Source organism: Diabrotica undecimpunctata, chromosome 7, assembly GCF_040954645.1.
Source record: "Diabrotica undecimpunctata isolate CICGRU chromosome 7, icDiaUnde3, whole genome shotgun sequence".
NCBI lineage: Eukaryota > Metazoa > Arthropoda > Insecta > Coleoptera > Chrysomelidae > Diabrotica > Diabrotica undecimpunctata.
The window spans coordinates 90401454-90417123 of NC_092809.1; the positions used below are offsets into that span (position 1 = coordinate 90401454).

The 15670-nt window shown below is 31.4% G+C and overlaps 1 protein-coding gene across 2 annotated transcripts in view; it reads right to left on the reverse strand.

The window, feature by feature from the left end:
- Positions 1–15670, reverse strand: part of Opa1 (Opa1 mitochondrial dynamin like GTPase) — a 213901-nt gene that overhangs the window by 27532 nt on the left and 170699 nt on the right. For both annotated transcript variants that reach the window (XM_072537687.1, XM_072537686.1), the window contains one exon: positions 3303–3413. In XM_072537687.1, the coding sequence (XP_072393788.1) occupies positions 3303–3413 (111 nt within the window). The remainder of the gene's footprint in view (positions 1–3302; positions 3414–15670) is intronic.

The following is a 15670-nucleotide window of genomic DNA, read 5'->3' on the forward strand; positions in this document are numbered from 1 at the left end:
TTTATTTGGCTAATAATGAATGTATAAATATAATGGTTAACCTGCTGTACAATTATTTTGGAAAGTATCTAAACTGACATGTTGATTGTTTTCACGCATTCGATACAAAATATTGCGAAATTAAAATTTTTCTCCATCAGGTAAGTCAATGTTCCTAGAATGTTTACGAGTTGTTTTCTTGTCTTCGTGATACCCAGTCACCGTAAGATCTTCTTGAGAATCTCTGACAGTCTTTATTACAGATTTTAGCTTACTTTCACTTATCCCGAGTGCGTCACAAACGCGTTGATGTATACATAATAATGACTTTAAAGGTCCACCATTGTCTCTTTCCATGGTAATGTATTTATGCACATTTGCAATTAATTCATCAATATCCAACTTACGTCTAGGTATAATGGTCACTTGAAACCACACGTATGAATTACAATATACTGAGTTTAGATCAATATGACAGAAACTTTTTAACTGTTGTGCTTGAGAGGTAAAATATAATATAACCGCTTACAAAGATCCTAAACACATTAAGCAAATTACCCTGATGATCATTAGGAATGCCGATTATAATTTAATTATGTCTGATAAAAAGTTTAGAAATGCTGTAAACCGTTCATAAACAAATTAAAATGTTTCCCACAATTATTTTATTTTTAGTACAAGAATTTTTATTTGAAAATAAAAAGTTATATTGTACACTGAATTGTGTTTCGAAACTATTTTACGGATTTAATATCAGATGTCGCTATTGCGTCCGTTTCGAAGCCATTTTATCGTTGCTTCCCAAAGACAGAAAAGATCTATTTTTCACGTTGAGAACGCCTATGAATAACTGTTCTGATGAGCTTTATTAAAGCTAAATACGTATAAACAGATACATAGACGATTTGTACGTGAAATGGAATCTTTACTGTCTTTTTCATTTTATTCGGATCTACTCTGTATGAGTACAAGAAACCAATTCACTAACGATTTCTGCTTAGTTGAGGAGACATGTCGTGGAATGCAAATTTTAGATTCCCCATGTCTCTATTAACATCTTTATCAACGTCTGTTATACCTTGCATTTACAGAAGGTTCAGATTAAAGCAGAAATCTGAATTGTGTTTCGAAACTATTTTACGGATTTAATATCAGATGTCGCTATTGCGTCCGTTTCGAAGCCATTTTATCGTTGCTTCCCAAAGACAGAAAAGATCTATTTTTCACGTTGAGAACGCCTATGAATAACTGTTCTGATGAGCTTTATTAAAGCGAAATACGTATAAACAGATACATAGACGATTTTTACGTGAAATGGAATCTTTACTGTCTTTTTCATTTTATGCGGATCTACTCTGTATGAGTACAAGAAACCAATTCGCTAACGATTTCTGCTTAGTTGAGGAGACATGTCGTGGAATGCAAATTTTAGATTCCCCATGTCTCTATTAACATCTTTATCAACGTCTGTTATACCTTGCATTTATAGAAGGTTCAGATTAAAGCAGAAATCTGAATTGTGTTTCGAAACTATTTTACGGATTTAATATCAGATGTCGCTATTGCGTCCGTTTCGAAGCCATTTTATCGTTGCTTCCCAAAGACAGAAAAGATCTATTTTTCACGTTGAGAACGCCTATGAATAACTGTTCTGATGAGCTTTATTAAAGCGAAATACGTATAAACAGATACATAGACGATTTGTACGTGAAATGGAATCTTTACTGTCTTTTTCAAAAAGTTATATATTTACTAAAACCCTAACTTTAACCCGTAATCGCAAACGTCTCAAAAACGGTACACCCTAACACATATGATCAATCTAACCACCACTATTTAAATTGACAAAATGTTCTAGTTTACTCCGAAGTATTTTTTAACAAAAATTAAAAGTTATATTTTAGTACTTTCTATCTACTTTTAATATAAATTATCCTTAGCACAGGTAGTATTTGTTTCAGAAAAAAATTATTAAATAAGTAGGTGAAACAAATTTATGTTAAATCACTTTATGCAAGAATACTATTTATTAAAAAAAAAATGTAACAAAATATGCAAAAATATGAACAACGGGTTAATGACACATATATTTTTATTTTATACCTAAAATTTGGCAAAGTGCGTGTGTGTGTATGTGTGTGTGTGTGTGAAAGGTATGGCACGGAAACAAGCCCATAAGCCACAGAATGTGTTATTTATGTTTAAAGATATTTGTTTTGTTCTTGTTTGTTACTCTTTATATATATATATATATATATATATATATATATATATATATATATATATATATATATATATATATATATATATATATATATATATATATAAATCACTGAAGTTATACTAATTTATATTTCTACTTTTACATCTTTAATGAAATTTATTAGAAATTCTAAGGTTTCTCTATTAACAGTTGCCAAAATTTGTGATAAACTTAATGGAAGCAAATATTTCATTTCAATAAGAGTTTGAATTAATTTATTAGATTTTTCTAAATATTTGTTGCATCCAAAGCAAATATGCTTAAGATCTCCGTAAGAACTTATATCACAACTGCAGGATAGTACCGGTAATATTCCAAGCTTAAATAAATGCTTCGTTGATTCGTTCTTAAGCAAAATACACTTGCCGAGAAGAATTTGGTAGTCGAGTAATTGAATATGTATTGGGGTGGAAGTGGTAAAGTGGGGTATATCTGGAGATACATATTTTGCGAGTTTTCAACAATAATTTTCCATTGCTGTTCCCATTTCAGTCTAATTTAATTTTTTTATTGAGTTAAATATATCCTTACTGTATAAATTTGCAATATTTAAAAACTCCATTATGCACTGCTTCCTTAGCTATAGTATCAGCTTTTTCATTCCCGGGTATACCTACATACCTCTAAGCCAAATAAATGTTGCTAAATTTGCAATCATGTTTTTAAAATAACATAACATAGGACACTTCATTCCTTTAAATTTTGTATTTTTTATGTTAAACATTATGGAGAACATCAGTGTAGTTTACTGTGCCTTTTATTATAACGAAAGGTTTTCTGCGAATTCCGTTAATCGTTTAGAAGTGTAAGTTGGTTGCATGTACTGTACTGTTATGTGTAAGTGCAACATTTCAGATTTAAAATTCCATTAGTTGTGGAGATGTCAGATTCTGTATGCCACAGATTTTATCCTCTTTTAATGATATTTAAAAAATATTTATTAAATTTACTGTTATCCATTTTTATAGTTGCGACACCGTTTGAGTAAACAAACAAAACAGTATAGAATGCATTTTAAAAAATTCAATGCCATATTTACAAAATCCAACGTAATACTTACTCAATTCTTCTGCTAATGTAACTCTTCTACCTGTAAGTAACTGGACTTTCTTATCATTATCTTGGCTATAGTCTTCTAACACCTCTTTAATCTCCTTGTCTAATCTTCTAGCTATAAAAATATAGAAATAAATTTTATTAATGGTATGGAAGAATTTTTTACATAAAATATATTTTTACAACAGTTATATTTGTTGGTATATGGGAAACATTTTTATTATTACTTAAAAAAACGAAATGTTTTCAAAAGTTTTGCATAATCTAAAATGTAAAAAAAATATTTCATATAATTTTTTAGATTTACTAGAAGAAAGATTATTATTGAAACATTGAAAAATATATTTTAATATAAAAAAACTTACAATGAAAAAAAACTTCTGATATATAATGATATCCATTTATTACAATTTTAAATTAAACTATAGCCAACCACTGTGATTTTCTCTTTTAATTTTTTATATTTTAATACGTAATCACATAGTAATACATATTATACATGAAATTCAATTTCATGAACTAATAAAAATAAACTAAAAAAATCTGCATGCAAATGGATGTAATTGCATATTAAGAAGTAGTTCCAACTGCTTAGCAACTTTTCGATAAAAAATTGTTGTAAAATACGATTACAAACACTAGATACGATTTTGGGGTCAAATTTGTCGTGACATCTTCCAATTCTACCGAATTTAGCCATCGCAATTGTTGAAATGTTGATTTCTGCTATAATATATTAACTAGTTAAAGTGGCATACAAAAGTGAAACTTTTATGCCTTCCAAATGGCTCTGATAGTTTTTGACTCAAACTTCATCATTATTATTACCAGTCTTCCGTTGATGTTTCAACACTAACTGTTGGCTTCATATGCAATTGCAAAAATGTAATTTTCATCACATTTTATAAAAAGTTCGTATATATATATATATATATATATATATATATATATATATATATATATATATATATATATATCATCATCATCATCATCATGTGCAGCTTTATCAACCGTTTCCAATTACGGTGCAGCCTCCCTTATTTCAATGTTATTTTATGTTCTTATTATTATTCGACGATGTCTTAGTTATACGTTGTTCTAATAATTTGCGCTCATTTGCGCCCATATTTTTCTATCTTGTGCTATTCGAGACCACGTTGTTCCTGTTAATTTTCTAATATCATAATCCCATCTGAGATTTGGGCGCCCCTTTGGTCTCTTAGCGTTTCTGGGGTACCACATAGTTGTTCTAGTGGTGCATCTGTTATCTGTTCTTCTTGCCATATGTCCTGCCCATTGCCATTTCAGGGATTTTATTCTTTGGATTACATCAGTCACCTGGGTTTGTTTATATATATATATATATATATATATATATATATATATATATATATATATATATATATATATATCTATATATATATATATATCTATATATATATATATATATATCTATATATATATATATATATATATATATATATATATATATATATATTGTTACGATAATAAATATCATGGCATACAAAACTGTAAATATATTATGACTAATTCTGTTTTTGTTGTAGAAATTTCGGCGAAGGATCTAGACCCAAATTATGATGAATCATCCGACTCGAGGTTGCCAGGTAGGCCGAATAAGACCGGTCTCAGCTTCTGGTTACTTCGATGGGAGATCGTCGCTTCCCCGTTGTTCTCGAATAGCGGGATTTTATATTTATAGAGGAATTTTGTTATAAAGAGAGTCAGTTAATTTTGAAGAAGATTCGCGGTCGCGATTTTAATTGTTACGTTCGTCTATATAAATTATGTATTATTAGTTAAATAAATTGATATAAATTATCGTGCTTTTTAATAAATTAAAATAAGAACAATATAATAAATTAATAAAGACATTATAAATTAAATAAAGACATAGCAGTTAAATAAATTCACAACAATATATATATATATATATATATATATATATATATATATATATATATATATATATATAGTACACTATACAGATTGAACGAATTTAAAACGGAACATACGAAATCAATGTATTTCAGCTCAACTCCGCTTTAGGTGGTTGGCCAACAAAAGGTTGTCAAATAATTATATTATAAAAATCCAATACTTCAGCGGGCTGCTGGATTCTGAATTCATTCAAGAACAAGTTAAAACTCCACCCAAATAGGTTGCCTAGAATCACTGAAAAAACTAGACTACACAAGCAGTTATTATGCTGTCAAACCACTTATCGCTTCCTTATAGTCCAAGAGATAGAGCCGAAATTTTGAACTGATCAGTAATATGCCATTTCTCTATTGGAATATATTCATTGTAACTGGGTTAAGACTTTGCCTTACAGGCGGACGCCCCTCGTGGTACAGGGGGTGGCTATACAGGGATGAAGTTGTCATTTTTTTCGGAAAAATTAACGATCGATAATATGGCTGAAAATTTGCCCAGAGTAAGATCTTGGTATAACTAGACGAAATCCCAAAGGGCGGACGCGAGAGTGGATACATAAGGGGTGGCGGGTGGGGTACAGAGAGCCATAAAACGGGGTCAAATGTACCACTTGCCTGCGCATTTTAGGTCTTGGTAACAATTTTCAAACTGATTTTATTATGATATTTTTATACCGATTGATTTGAAAATTTGTATGCTCACTTCTGTTACTATTCTGAGAAGCGTCAAGTAGAGTTTTCCTCAAAATTTTCCAAAAAAATTTCCGTAAATGAAAATTTTCGTAATTTTTTGAGGTAAAATCTAATTTGTAGAATCCTTTCGATTTTCTGTAAGTTATACCATGATTTTTTTCCAAAAATTTTCAAACGATTTTTCCAATAAGAAAAAAAAATTTAGAAAAACTTTTCTAAAACATTTGATAAAACTCTACGTCATCGTCTGAATCTTTTATAGAATATTTTGTAGTTTTAAAATGATATTATGATAATGTTTTTTTTTTCAAACTAAACTAAAGTCATATTTACTTCAAACTAAACTAAAGTCATATTTACTTTACAAATCACATGTTTTTCTTAAATCTAAATATTTTACGAATTAATTTTTAACTGAATAAATGTTTGATATTTGATATTTTATTAAATTAAAGTAATTTTATAATGTTAACTATTAAATATTTTTGGTATAACAAATAGTTTATATATTTATATATTTAGTATATTTATTTTTTATTACAATAAAAAGGTTTTTAAATTTATATTGCATAAATAATGGTTGTTCAGATAAGAAAAATTTGATTTATTATTACATTAATAATCAAATACAAAATATATTATTTCTATTTATCAATAAGTAAAATTCAATTTGTAGAATTCCTTTAACATTTTACAAATAATTATTAATAAAAATCAATTTAATAGTTGAATTATCAATTTTTTAAGTTTTGAAATTTACTTTGTAGATATTTTCAAAAATTTGTTTTTAACTTTTAAATTGATTGAATTTTCTTTTTCATTAGTTAATTATAATTTTACAAATTCTGTTTGGACATTAATTTTGCATCATTATTATTTTAAAATATTAAAATAATAATGATGCGCGTTCCATTTAGATCAGCAATTCTAGACGCATGCGCTAAATGTAATAAGAATCAAGATGCTTTTATCCAACTTGGTGAAACTGACTTCGATTGTAATGAAGTTTTTGAAACCTTAGAAACTTTCATATGTCACTTATAGGGAACATGACTGACGAGAACAATTCCAAAAAGAAAAGTAAACGATGTTAGATTTTGACTATTTAACCGGCAGTATAAGTTGCATAATGTGAACGAGCCTTTAAAAAAAAACTAAAAAATTTCGATGCTTCAAGCTTACCACCATGTCAAGATGAATTACGCCAACATCTACTGCGAGCCCATTATATTTCAAATATTTGGACAAATGCTCATAAAAAAGTACCAACAGAATTGATTGATGAAGAACATGGTTGGGAGTTTGAAGATGAAACATATAAATTCAAATGGTTTAGTGGACCTCAGATGCCAGAATCAGTTCGAGAAGTAGTGCTTGAAAATGAAGCAGATAATGAATGTGATATTATTGAAAGTGAAAGTGACGAAGATGATGACATCAATGAGAGTGAGAAAAAATTACAAAAATTTTCATTTACGGAAATTTTTTTGGAAAATTTTGAGAAAAACTCTACTTGACGCTTTTCAGAATAGTAACAGAAGTGAGCATACAAATTTTCAAATCAATCGGTATAAAAATATCATAATAAAATCAGTTTGAAAATTGTTACCGAGACCTAAAATGCGCAGGCAAGTGGTACATTTGACCCCGTTTTATGGCTCTCTGTACCAACCCAGCTGTCCGCTCTTTTGGATTTAGAGTTTTTAGGGGCTAAATAATAAGCCATGAAAATTACAGACATATTACTTATCGTTAATTTTTCCCCAAAAAATTGCAATTTCACCCCTGTCCGCCGCCCCTTATGTATCCACTCTCGCGTCCGCCCTTTAAGATTTCGTCTAGTTATACCAAGATCTTACTCTGGGCAAATTTTCAGCCATGTTATCGATCGTTAATTTTTCCGAAAAAAATTACAACTTCATCCCTGTATAGCCACCCCCTGTACCACGAGGGGCGTCCGCCTGTAAGGCAAAGTCTTAACCCAGTTACAATGAATATATTCCAATAGAGAAATGTCATATTACTCAGTTCAAAATTTCGGCTCTATCTCTCCGACTATTAGGCAAGCTCCTCTTTCCTTTAAAGGAGACAGATAGTTGAACGATATTTTATAGAATGTCTATCACCGGGTATGGATTTATTTTTGTCCAAGTTTTATATTGGTCCACTATTTCAAATGCAGTTCAAACAGACATATATTAAATTGTATGTTCCGTTTTAAATTCGTTCAATCTGTATATAGATTCCCCATATACAGGATTGTCTACTCAACAGAGTCCACTCTGAAATTTAGCAATATTCATTGAATTTTGTGAAAATTCTAAAGTGGATATGATATCCATTCTAATTCTAAAGAAATGGATATGATATCTTGGTTGACAGAAAAAACTTTACCATATGTAACGTCAATGTTAAAACCGCAATTGTATGAAATCATCAAACGACAAAAACAAGATCATACTCAATATAAATTTGACAAAGTGCTGCAAGAATGTGGACATGTTTCTTTAAAATTTTCGCCATATCATCCAGACTTGTACCCTATAGAAATGGTTTGGACGCAAATAAAAAATGAAGTTGCAAAACAAAACGTTTATTTTAAGTTAGAAGACGTAAAAGTGTTGGTGGAACAGGAATTTTCTAAAGTAACTGTAGATAACTGGAAGAAAGTGTGTGAACATGTTGTCAAGGTTGATGATAAGTTTAGAAAGTGAAAGTCGCATAGATGTAATTACTGAAGAATTAAGGATTGATTTAAATTATTCTAGTGACGACGACAGTGCATCTTATTATGAATGTGAATAATATAATTTAACATTACGATGTCCCTATGTAACCTATGTGAATATAAGTTTTCCAAATTGTCCTATATGTATGTATTATTTTTTTACTTTATTACAATCATTTCGTATATTCTTATATTTAACTTCGTGACGTTTAAGTAAATAATAATATAAATAATAAAGGATTTAAAGTTAAAACAATCTTTGTAATTAATATTTATTAATACTGTCATCTGTAATACATATCTATGGTTTCACATACAGACAATATATGTATGTGATATATTAACATAATATGTATTAAAATGTAGTACAATATTGCCAAAAATATAATCTAATATAATTGTTTAATAAATTGTGTGTACCTATCTTTAACAATTTGATTTAAATCATAAGTATTTTTTGGGACGCCACTGCTTTGTTTGGTGAGGCTTTACTATTCCTAGAAATTTCCGCCACTTGAGTTGAAAATTACTCTATTATTTTGAACATTTAAGTAAATAACCATTAAGTTATAGCTAACGAGTAAACTGTTTTTAATTATAATTTATTAATTTAAAATTTAGTTCCTTTTACTTACGTTACATTTAATAAAGTTTGTAATTTTTGACATAAGCGGAAATTAACACCAGAAAAACATAGGCGTTGCGTTAAGTTTTTAAAAGGTGTAACACTTTCAATAAACTGATACTTTTTCACAAAGAATAGAGTTAATATCGAAAACAATATGGATGTCTGAATTCTCCAGCGAAATGCCTGTCTAACAATGTGCCACACATGGTATATTCCCTATTTAAAAATTAAGAGTTGGGATACTGGAAGGGAGGGGACTGACAATTGACAGCTATCTATGTCATTAAACGATGACCCCTTTAGAATAAAAATCGACCTGTTTTAGTATTTTCACAAAATCCTATGAATGTTGCCAAATCTCGGAGTGGACTTTTTTGAGTGGCCAATCCTGTATATATACAGTTGTGGTAATCTGAAAACTACTATAGCACGCACAATTAGTGCGAAAATAACAGTAAGGTTGTTCTGCTATCAGAGAGAGAGACCGAATATAGTATGAAATTAGTACCGACCGAGCTTGTTTTTAAAACACATTAGATTGAATTCTACTTTTGTCAAAGTGACATTCAGTTTTGATAACGGAAACGTCAAATATACGTTTATTTTTTTATTAGTAATAATTTTGGTTTCATTCGCAAAAAAAGAAGAGCAGAATAAAGAAATTAATATTTCAAGTTACCAAAATGGTAACCTTTCCAACTGAACATAAAATTCAAAATATTAAATAACATTATTCTGGAAGTAGTGCCGATGATGTAAGCGGTAGGTTTTCGTTTTCATTCGACGGCCCTGTACTAACAAAATGTACAATTCACATTATTTTTAAGTTTGTAAAAATTGGTTGTGTCACGAATTGTAGAAAATGCACGGATAGTGATGAAGATGCAAATCAACCAGCTCGTGCAATTAATGAAAAACGGGAGTAGCGTGAAACTGCCATATGTAGTTTAGGTAAAAATTTCTTCCTACAATTTTCTTTGTAACAGCACTCTAATTTCAAGAAAAACTGGTATTAGTGCTAGAACTGTACGAAATATTTTAAAAAGAAATAAGTACCATTGCTACAAATTGCAAAAAATTCAGGAAATTTTTTCTGCTGATTATGAACGACAGATGGTGTTTTGTGAGAACATGATGGAACGAACTTATCGTGACGAAGATTTCATGAAAAAAATCTTGTTTACAGATGAGTGAGAGAGTGGTACGGATGTACATCAAATGAACTTTTCAGAGCAGCCGTCTCAAAAGTTCGAATAGCTATGATGATTGCCGACCTCCGCCGCGGAGATGGCACTTGAAGAAGAAGACAGATGAGTCTTCTTTTTCTTTAACTGACCATCATAATCCATCTGTTACCGTAGGGTACTCTACAGAAAATAGACACATAAGTCTTCCTTACTAAATACATTACCGTCAAAAAGTCAACGTCTGGGCTGGTATTTTAGGTGACAACGTAATTGACCCTTTTTTCATTATGCACACTTTGTGTCGTGGTAAATACCTAGATCTGAGAAATCACATAATTCCAGCAGTTCGAGCATTACCTACAAAAATGGATGAAATTTAGTTGCAACAAAAGGGCTGTCCAGTTCACAATATACGGGAGGTGTTAGATTTTTTCATCTAACAATGGAAACGCTATTTGGAAACATTACGTTTCTATATAGAGTTATTAGTGCAAAAGGTACCATAAAAATGCCACCTCGCTCCCCTGATCTTGCACCTTTGAATTTGAACTTTTTCGTATGGGATTATGCGAAGCAACAAATTTACCGACATGAGCATGAAATTTAGACGAATTACGTCAAAAAATCATTCAGGCCTTTAAAAGCATAACACCCGCAATGTAGTCGAATACCCGAAGGCAATTACATAGATATGGGGCATAAAGAATAGATTGGTCTACTGCTTGGCTGAACGTGATGGACTTTTTGAAAATTTAATTTAAAATAGTTTTAATTAAAATTACAAAATTGTTATTTTTTAGAATAAATTGTTTTAATGTATGCCGTTAAGAATTTATTATGATATTTTTTTTTATAAATTGAGATAATAGAAACTGTTGATTTAATCTAAGATATGAACCTGCTTTTAAATCTTGTAATCACATCCTTGAAATATTTCCCCAGACCTCTACAAAATAAACTTTCTTTCTGCAACAATGTACAGACAAAACTGCCCATATTGCTTACGCGTCTATCACAGACATGTGGTTAAATGTTATTCTCTTGGACATACGTCTATATAATATTTTTCTCAGTTCGTTGCGTTGTCTTAATGCCTATAGTCATATAATTTTTTCCATACCTGTTTTACTGCACAGTGAGGTCACCCAATTTGCACCAGGAATTGCTTAGTATAGGTAAAAAAAAAATAAATATGGCCATTTTATTCTATAAAATTACAGTAAAAATACTTTAAACGCGAGTTACAGTACAATGACCGCTACCATCGAGTAAGTTCACCCATGTGGATTCCAACACGGGGCTACCGCTTGAACAATCTGGACTAAATTGCGACGTATTGAACAGCAAGATCAGCAACTAATAAATTATAAAAACACCATGTTAAAATCAATATTTTCAGTCTGATTTAGTTTATTGTTGTTGTTACTAAAATCTTTGTAAGTCGAAAATAAAAGTTTTAATTGTGAAGTTCAGTTTTTAAAAAAGTGTTTTTCCCAAGAACATTCGTAATTGGCGCAGAGTCAGTACGGAAGTGGAAGAGTCTTTATAGATCCTCGTCACTTTTAAGTGTTTGTCCACTGTTCCAAGAACCAGCCCCAGGGAAACCGTCTGCAGAGTTCACCCGAGGGAATTAGAAGTTAGAAGCCTTCAGGAGCAAAGGAATGCACATCGGCATCGTCTTTATCCTGTAAGCGATTTTATTATTACTTAGAATTAAGAAGATTAAATTTTAAAAGAATTCTTAATAAATCAGACTCCTCTGAGTCCTTAGATTGAATCAGAGCTAAATTAGAAGATAAATAAAACAAAGATTTGAAAAGATTAACACAAAGATTAAAGTAATTTAAAAATATCTCCTCTAAGTCCTTAGATTGACTTTATGAGTCAGATTTAGACAAAATTGAATATCTCAATAAATACTATATATTAATAAACATAGAGATTAATAGATAGAAAATAAGTAGATTAAGATTGATATATTTATATATTGATTATTGAAAATTACTATACCGATTTGACTATTGACTATATATTATATTGAAAATTTTTAAAATATGGCAGTTCCACAATTTGACGTTAAAAATTTATGCATTCTTCCAAATTTTGACGGAAATCCAAATGAATTACATGAGTTTATTAAAGTTTCTACAATACTTCTAAACCATTATTATGACAGACTTAATGCAGCTAGTATACAAAACAAATTTTTGCTTCATGGTATTATCAGTAAATTAACAGGTAGAGCTAAAGAAGTTATATCTGTATATGGATGCGAAAGTTGGGATGAAATAAAAAACGCAGTAATTCAAAATTTTGGAGACCAGAGAGACGAAAATTCGCTTACAAGGGATCTAGTAAATTTAAGACAAGGCTCAAAAGAATCTATTATGCATTTTTATGAAAAAATCATGGGACTTTTAAGCTGTATTAATAATTACCTAGAATTACATACCATAAATGCCGATATTAAAAGGAGCAAACAAGAATTTTTCCGTCAACAAGCTCTTACAACATTCTTAGCAGGCCTACGAGAACCAATGGGCTCTGTTATCAGAGCAATGAGACCAGGAAGTTTAGCCACGGCAATACAATACGTACAGGAAGAAAATAATGTTCGATATCTTCAAAAAAATCAAATAAGTCAACCTTCAACATCAGGAAGAAGCGAAAATTATCAAGAACGCCGACCTCAGAGACAGCAGATGCCTGTACAAATCCAGAAACCATTGTACCAAAAGACAAATTTTGCAGCTCCACGATGACAGCGACCAATGAGACAATTCTATCCGCAGAATCAGTTTCAGCAACCACATCGGCAACAAAACTTCGATCAATTTAGACAAAATTCAAACCCTCCAGTATTCAGGACCCAGAACCAGTCAAATGTATGGGCACCCAAACCCGGACAGTCAAAACAGTCTAGACCAACACCTATGAGTGGAATATCAGAAACCACAACCAGAGGCCGTCAAAATTTTAAACACCAAATTACCGAGCACAGCCAAAATTCACCGTAGAAGAACTTTACAATATACAATGCCACGTAGATGAGCAAGAAGAGAATGCCAACTACAATGATTACTACGAACCTGAATACGACAATTTTCTACAAGATACATACGAAAATCAACCAATCGAATACGAAGAAAACGTAAATTTTCGAGAGGACCCACCAGAAGCAATCGGAACGTAATTGAACTTCATTCATTTCCCGACAAGAAGGAGCTACCCTACATCGAAATTTCTAAGCCTTCTTTACGACTTTTAATCGATACAAGATCCACAAAGTCATTTCTTAATCCAGAAATAGCTTCTTCATATTTTCTAAGTTACATAAAACATGAACCCTTTGTCGTCACATCAATTGTTCAAAACTATTCCCAAAAATATTGTGCCGAAATTCCTTCATTTTCAGAATTTAATTCTGACAGCAAAATGAAATTCTACCTCTTTAAGTTTCACAAAACTTTCGATGGTCTTATTGGCCTCGACAATCTAAAACTCTTCGAAGCCCAATTAAACTTCCCTAAATCGCTTCTAGTTACAAAAGATTCTACAATCCCCATTAAATATTACGAAACAAATAAAACACAATTTTATTCCATTCATTTGGAAGCAAATTCTATTGGCCAAGTGAAAATTCCTGTCAAAGAAGAAAAAGGAACCATCATTATTCCTACCCAAAAAGTACAAGGCGTCGTAGTACGAGAAGCCCTTACTAACGCCGAGAACCACCTCGCCTGGACCGAAATTGCCAACTTCACGTCAGACCCAATTCATCTTTCTCTTATGGAATCACTCGAAAGCAAGAAAATAGACATTTAAGATTTCCATATATATTCCATAGAAACAACCTCCGGACCAGACTTCTTCTTCTTCTTCTCGTGCCACTCCTAGCGGAGATTGGAAATCATCATGGCCACTGCGACTTTGTTAGCAGCGGGCCTAAAAAGTTCAATCGAACTACACCCGAACCATTCACGTAGATTACGAAGCCACGATATTTTTCTTCTTCCCACACTTCTTTTGCCCTTAATTTTGCCCTGCATGATATTTCTTAAAAGTTGTCACCTCTCACAATGTGCCCCAAGTATACCGGACCAGACTACAGACAAGATATCGACGACTTGATTAAAACCGAACATCTTAACGAAGAAGAAGAGGAACAAGTTCGCCACCTATGCCGAAAATTCTCCGATATATTTCACCAACCAGACACTCCTCTCAGCTTTACTAACGAAGTTAAACACCACATCAGAACCAAGGATGAAGAGCCTGTATATACGAAATCATACCGGTATCCGTATGTGCACAAGGAAGAAGTAGAGAAACAAATCTCTTCAATGTTAGAGCAAGGGATCATTCGACCAAGTCAATCGCTATGGTCCTCGCCCATCTGGGTCGTGACAAAGAAACCAGATTCATCCGGTAAAATAAAGTGGAGGATAGTGGTAAATTATAGAAAGGTCAACGAGAAGACAATTGACGATCGATACAGAATTCCTCACATTAGCGATATTTTGGACAAATTGGGAAGATGTCAATATTTTACGACCCTCGACTTAGCAAGCGGATTTCACCAAATCGAGATGGCTGAAGAAGACATTCCCAAAACAGCATTTAATGTGGAAAATATTTAAGAATGCCTTTTGGACTTAAGAACGCTCCGTCCACGTTCCAACGTATGATGGACAACGTATTGAAGGGACTTCAAGGAGAAATATGCCTCGTCTATATGGACGACGTAATAGTATATTCAACATCACTACAGGAACACATAGTAAATCTCTAGTTTTTTTTTATGTTTTGTTGTTATCATTGTTCATTAAAACCAAGATCATGTCGTTGCTTTTAAGCATTATTTAAATACAGTGCTTCTGGGATGTCGATATGACATTCCTTCGATATCAGTCACCAAAGCGTCGTATTACAAATTAATACAAAAGAAAATGGAAATAATAGGAAAAGTCGTAAATTGTGGGTGGTAAAGTCATTTCGCTCCAAAAAATGAACCAATCCATATTTTCACATGAAACAAAAAACATAATACTAAGAAGACATCATTGCATCCGAAAAGCAAGGTTTTTTTACGAAAATCCGCTAACGGAATTATTCCACAGGATGTTTTCAGGAAGTTAGGATAAAAAGCCACCTTTCGATTACCCCCGTATAATAACT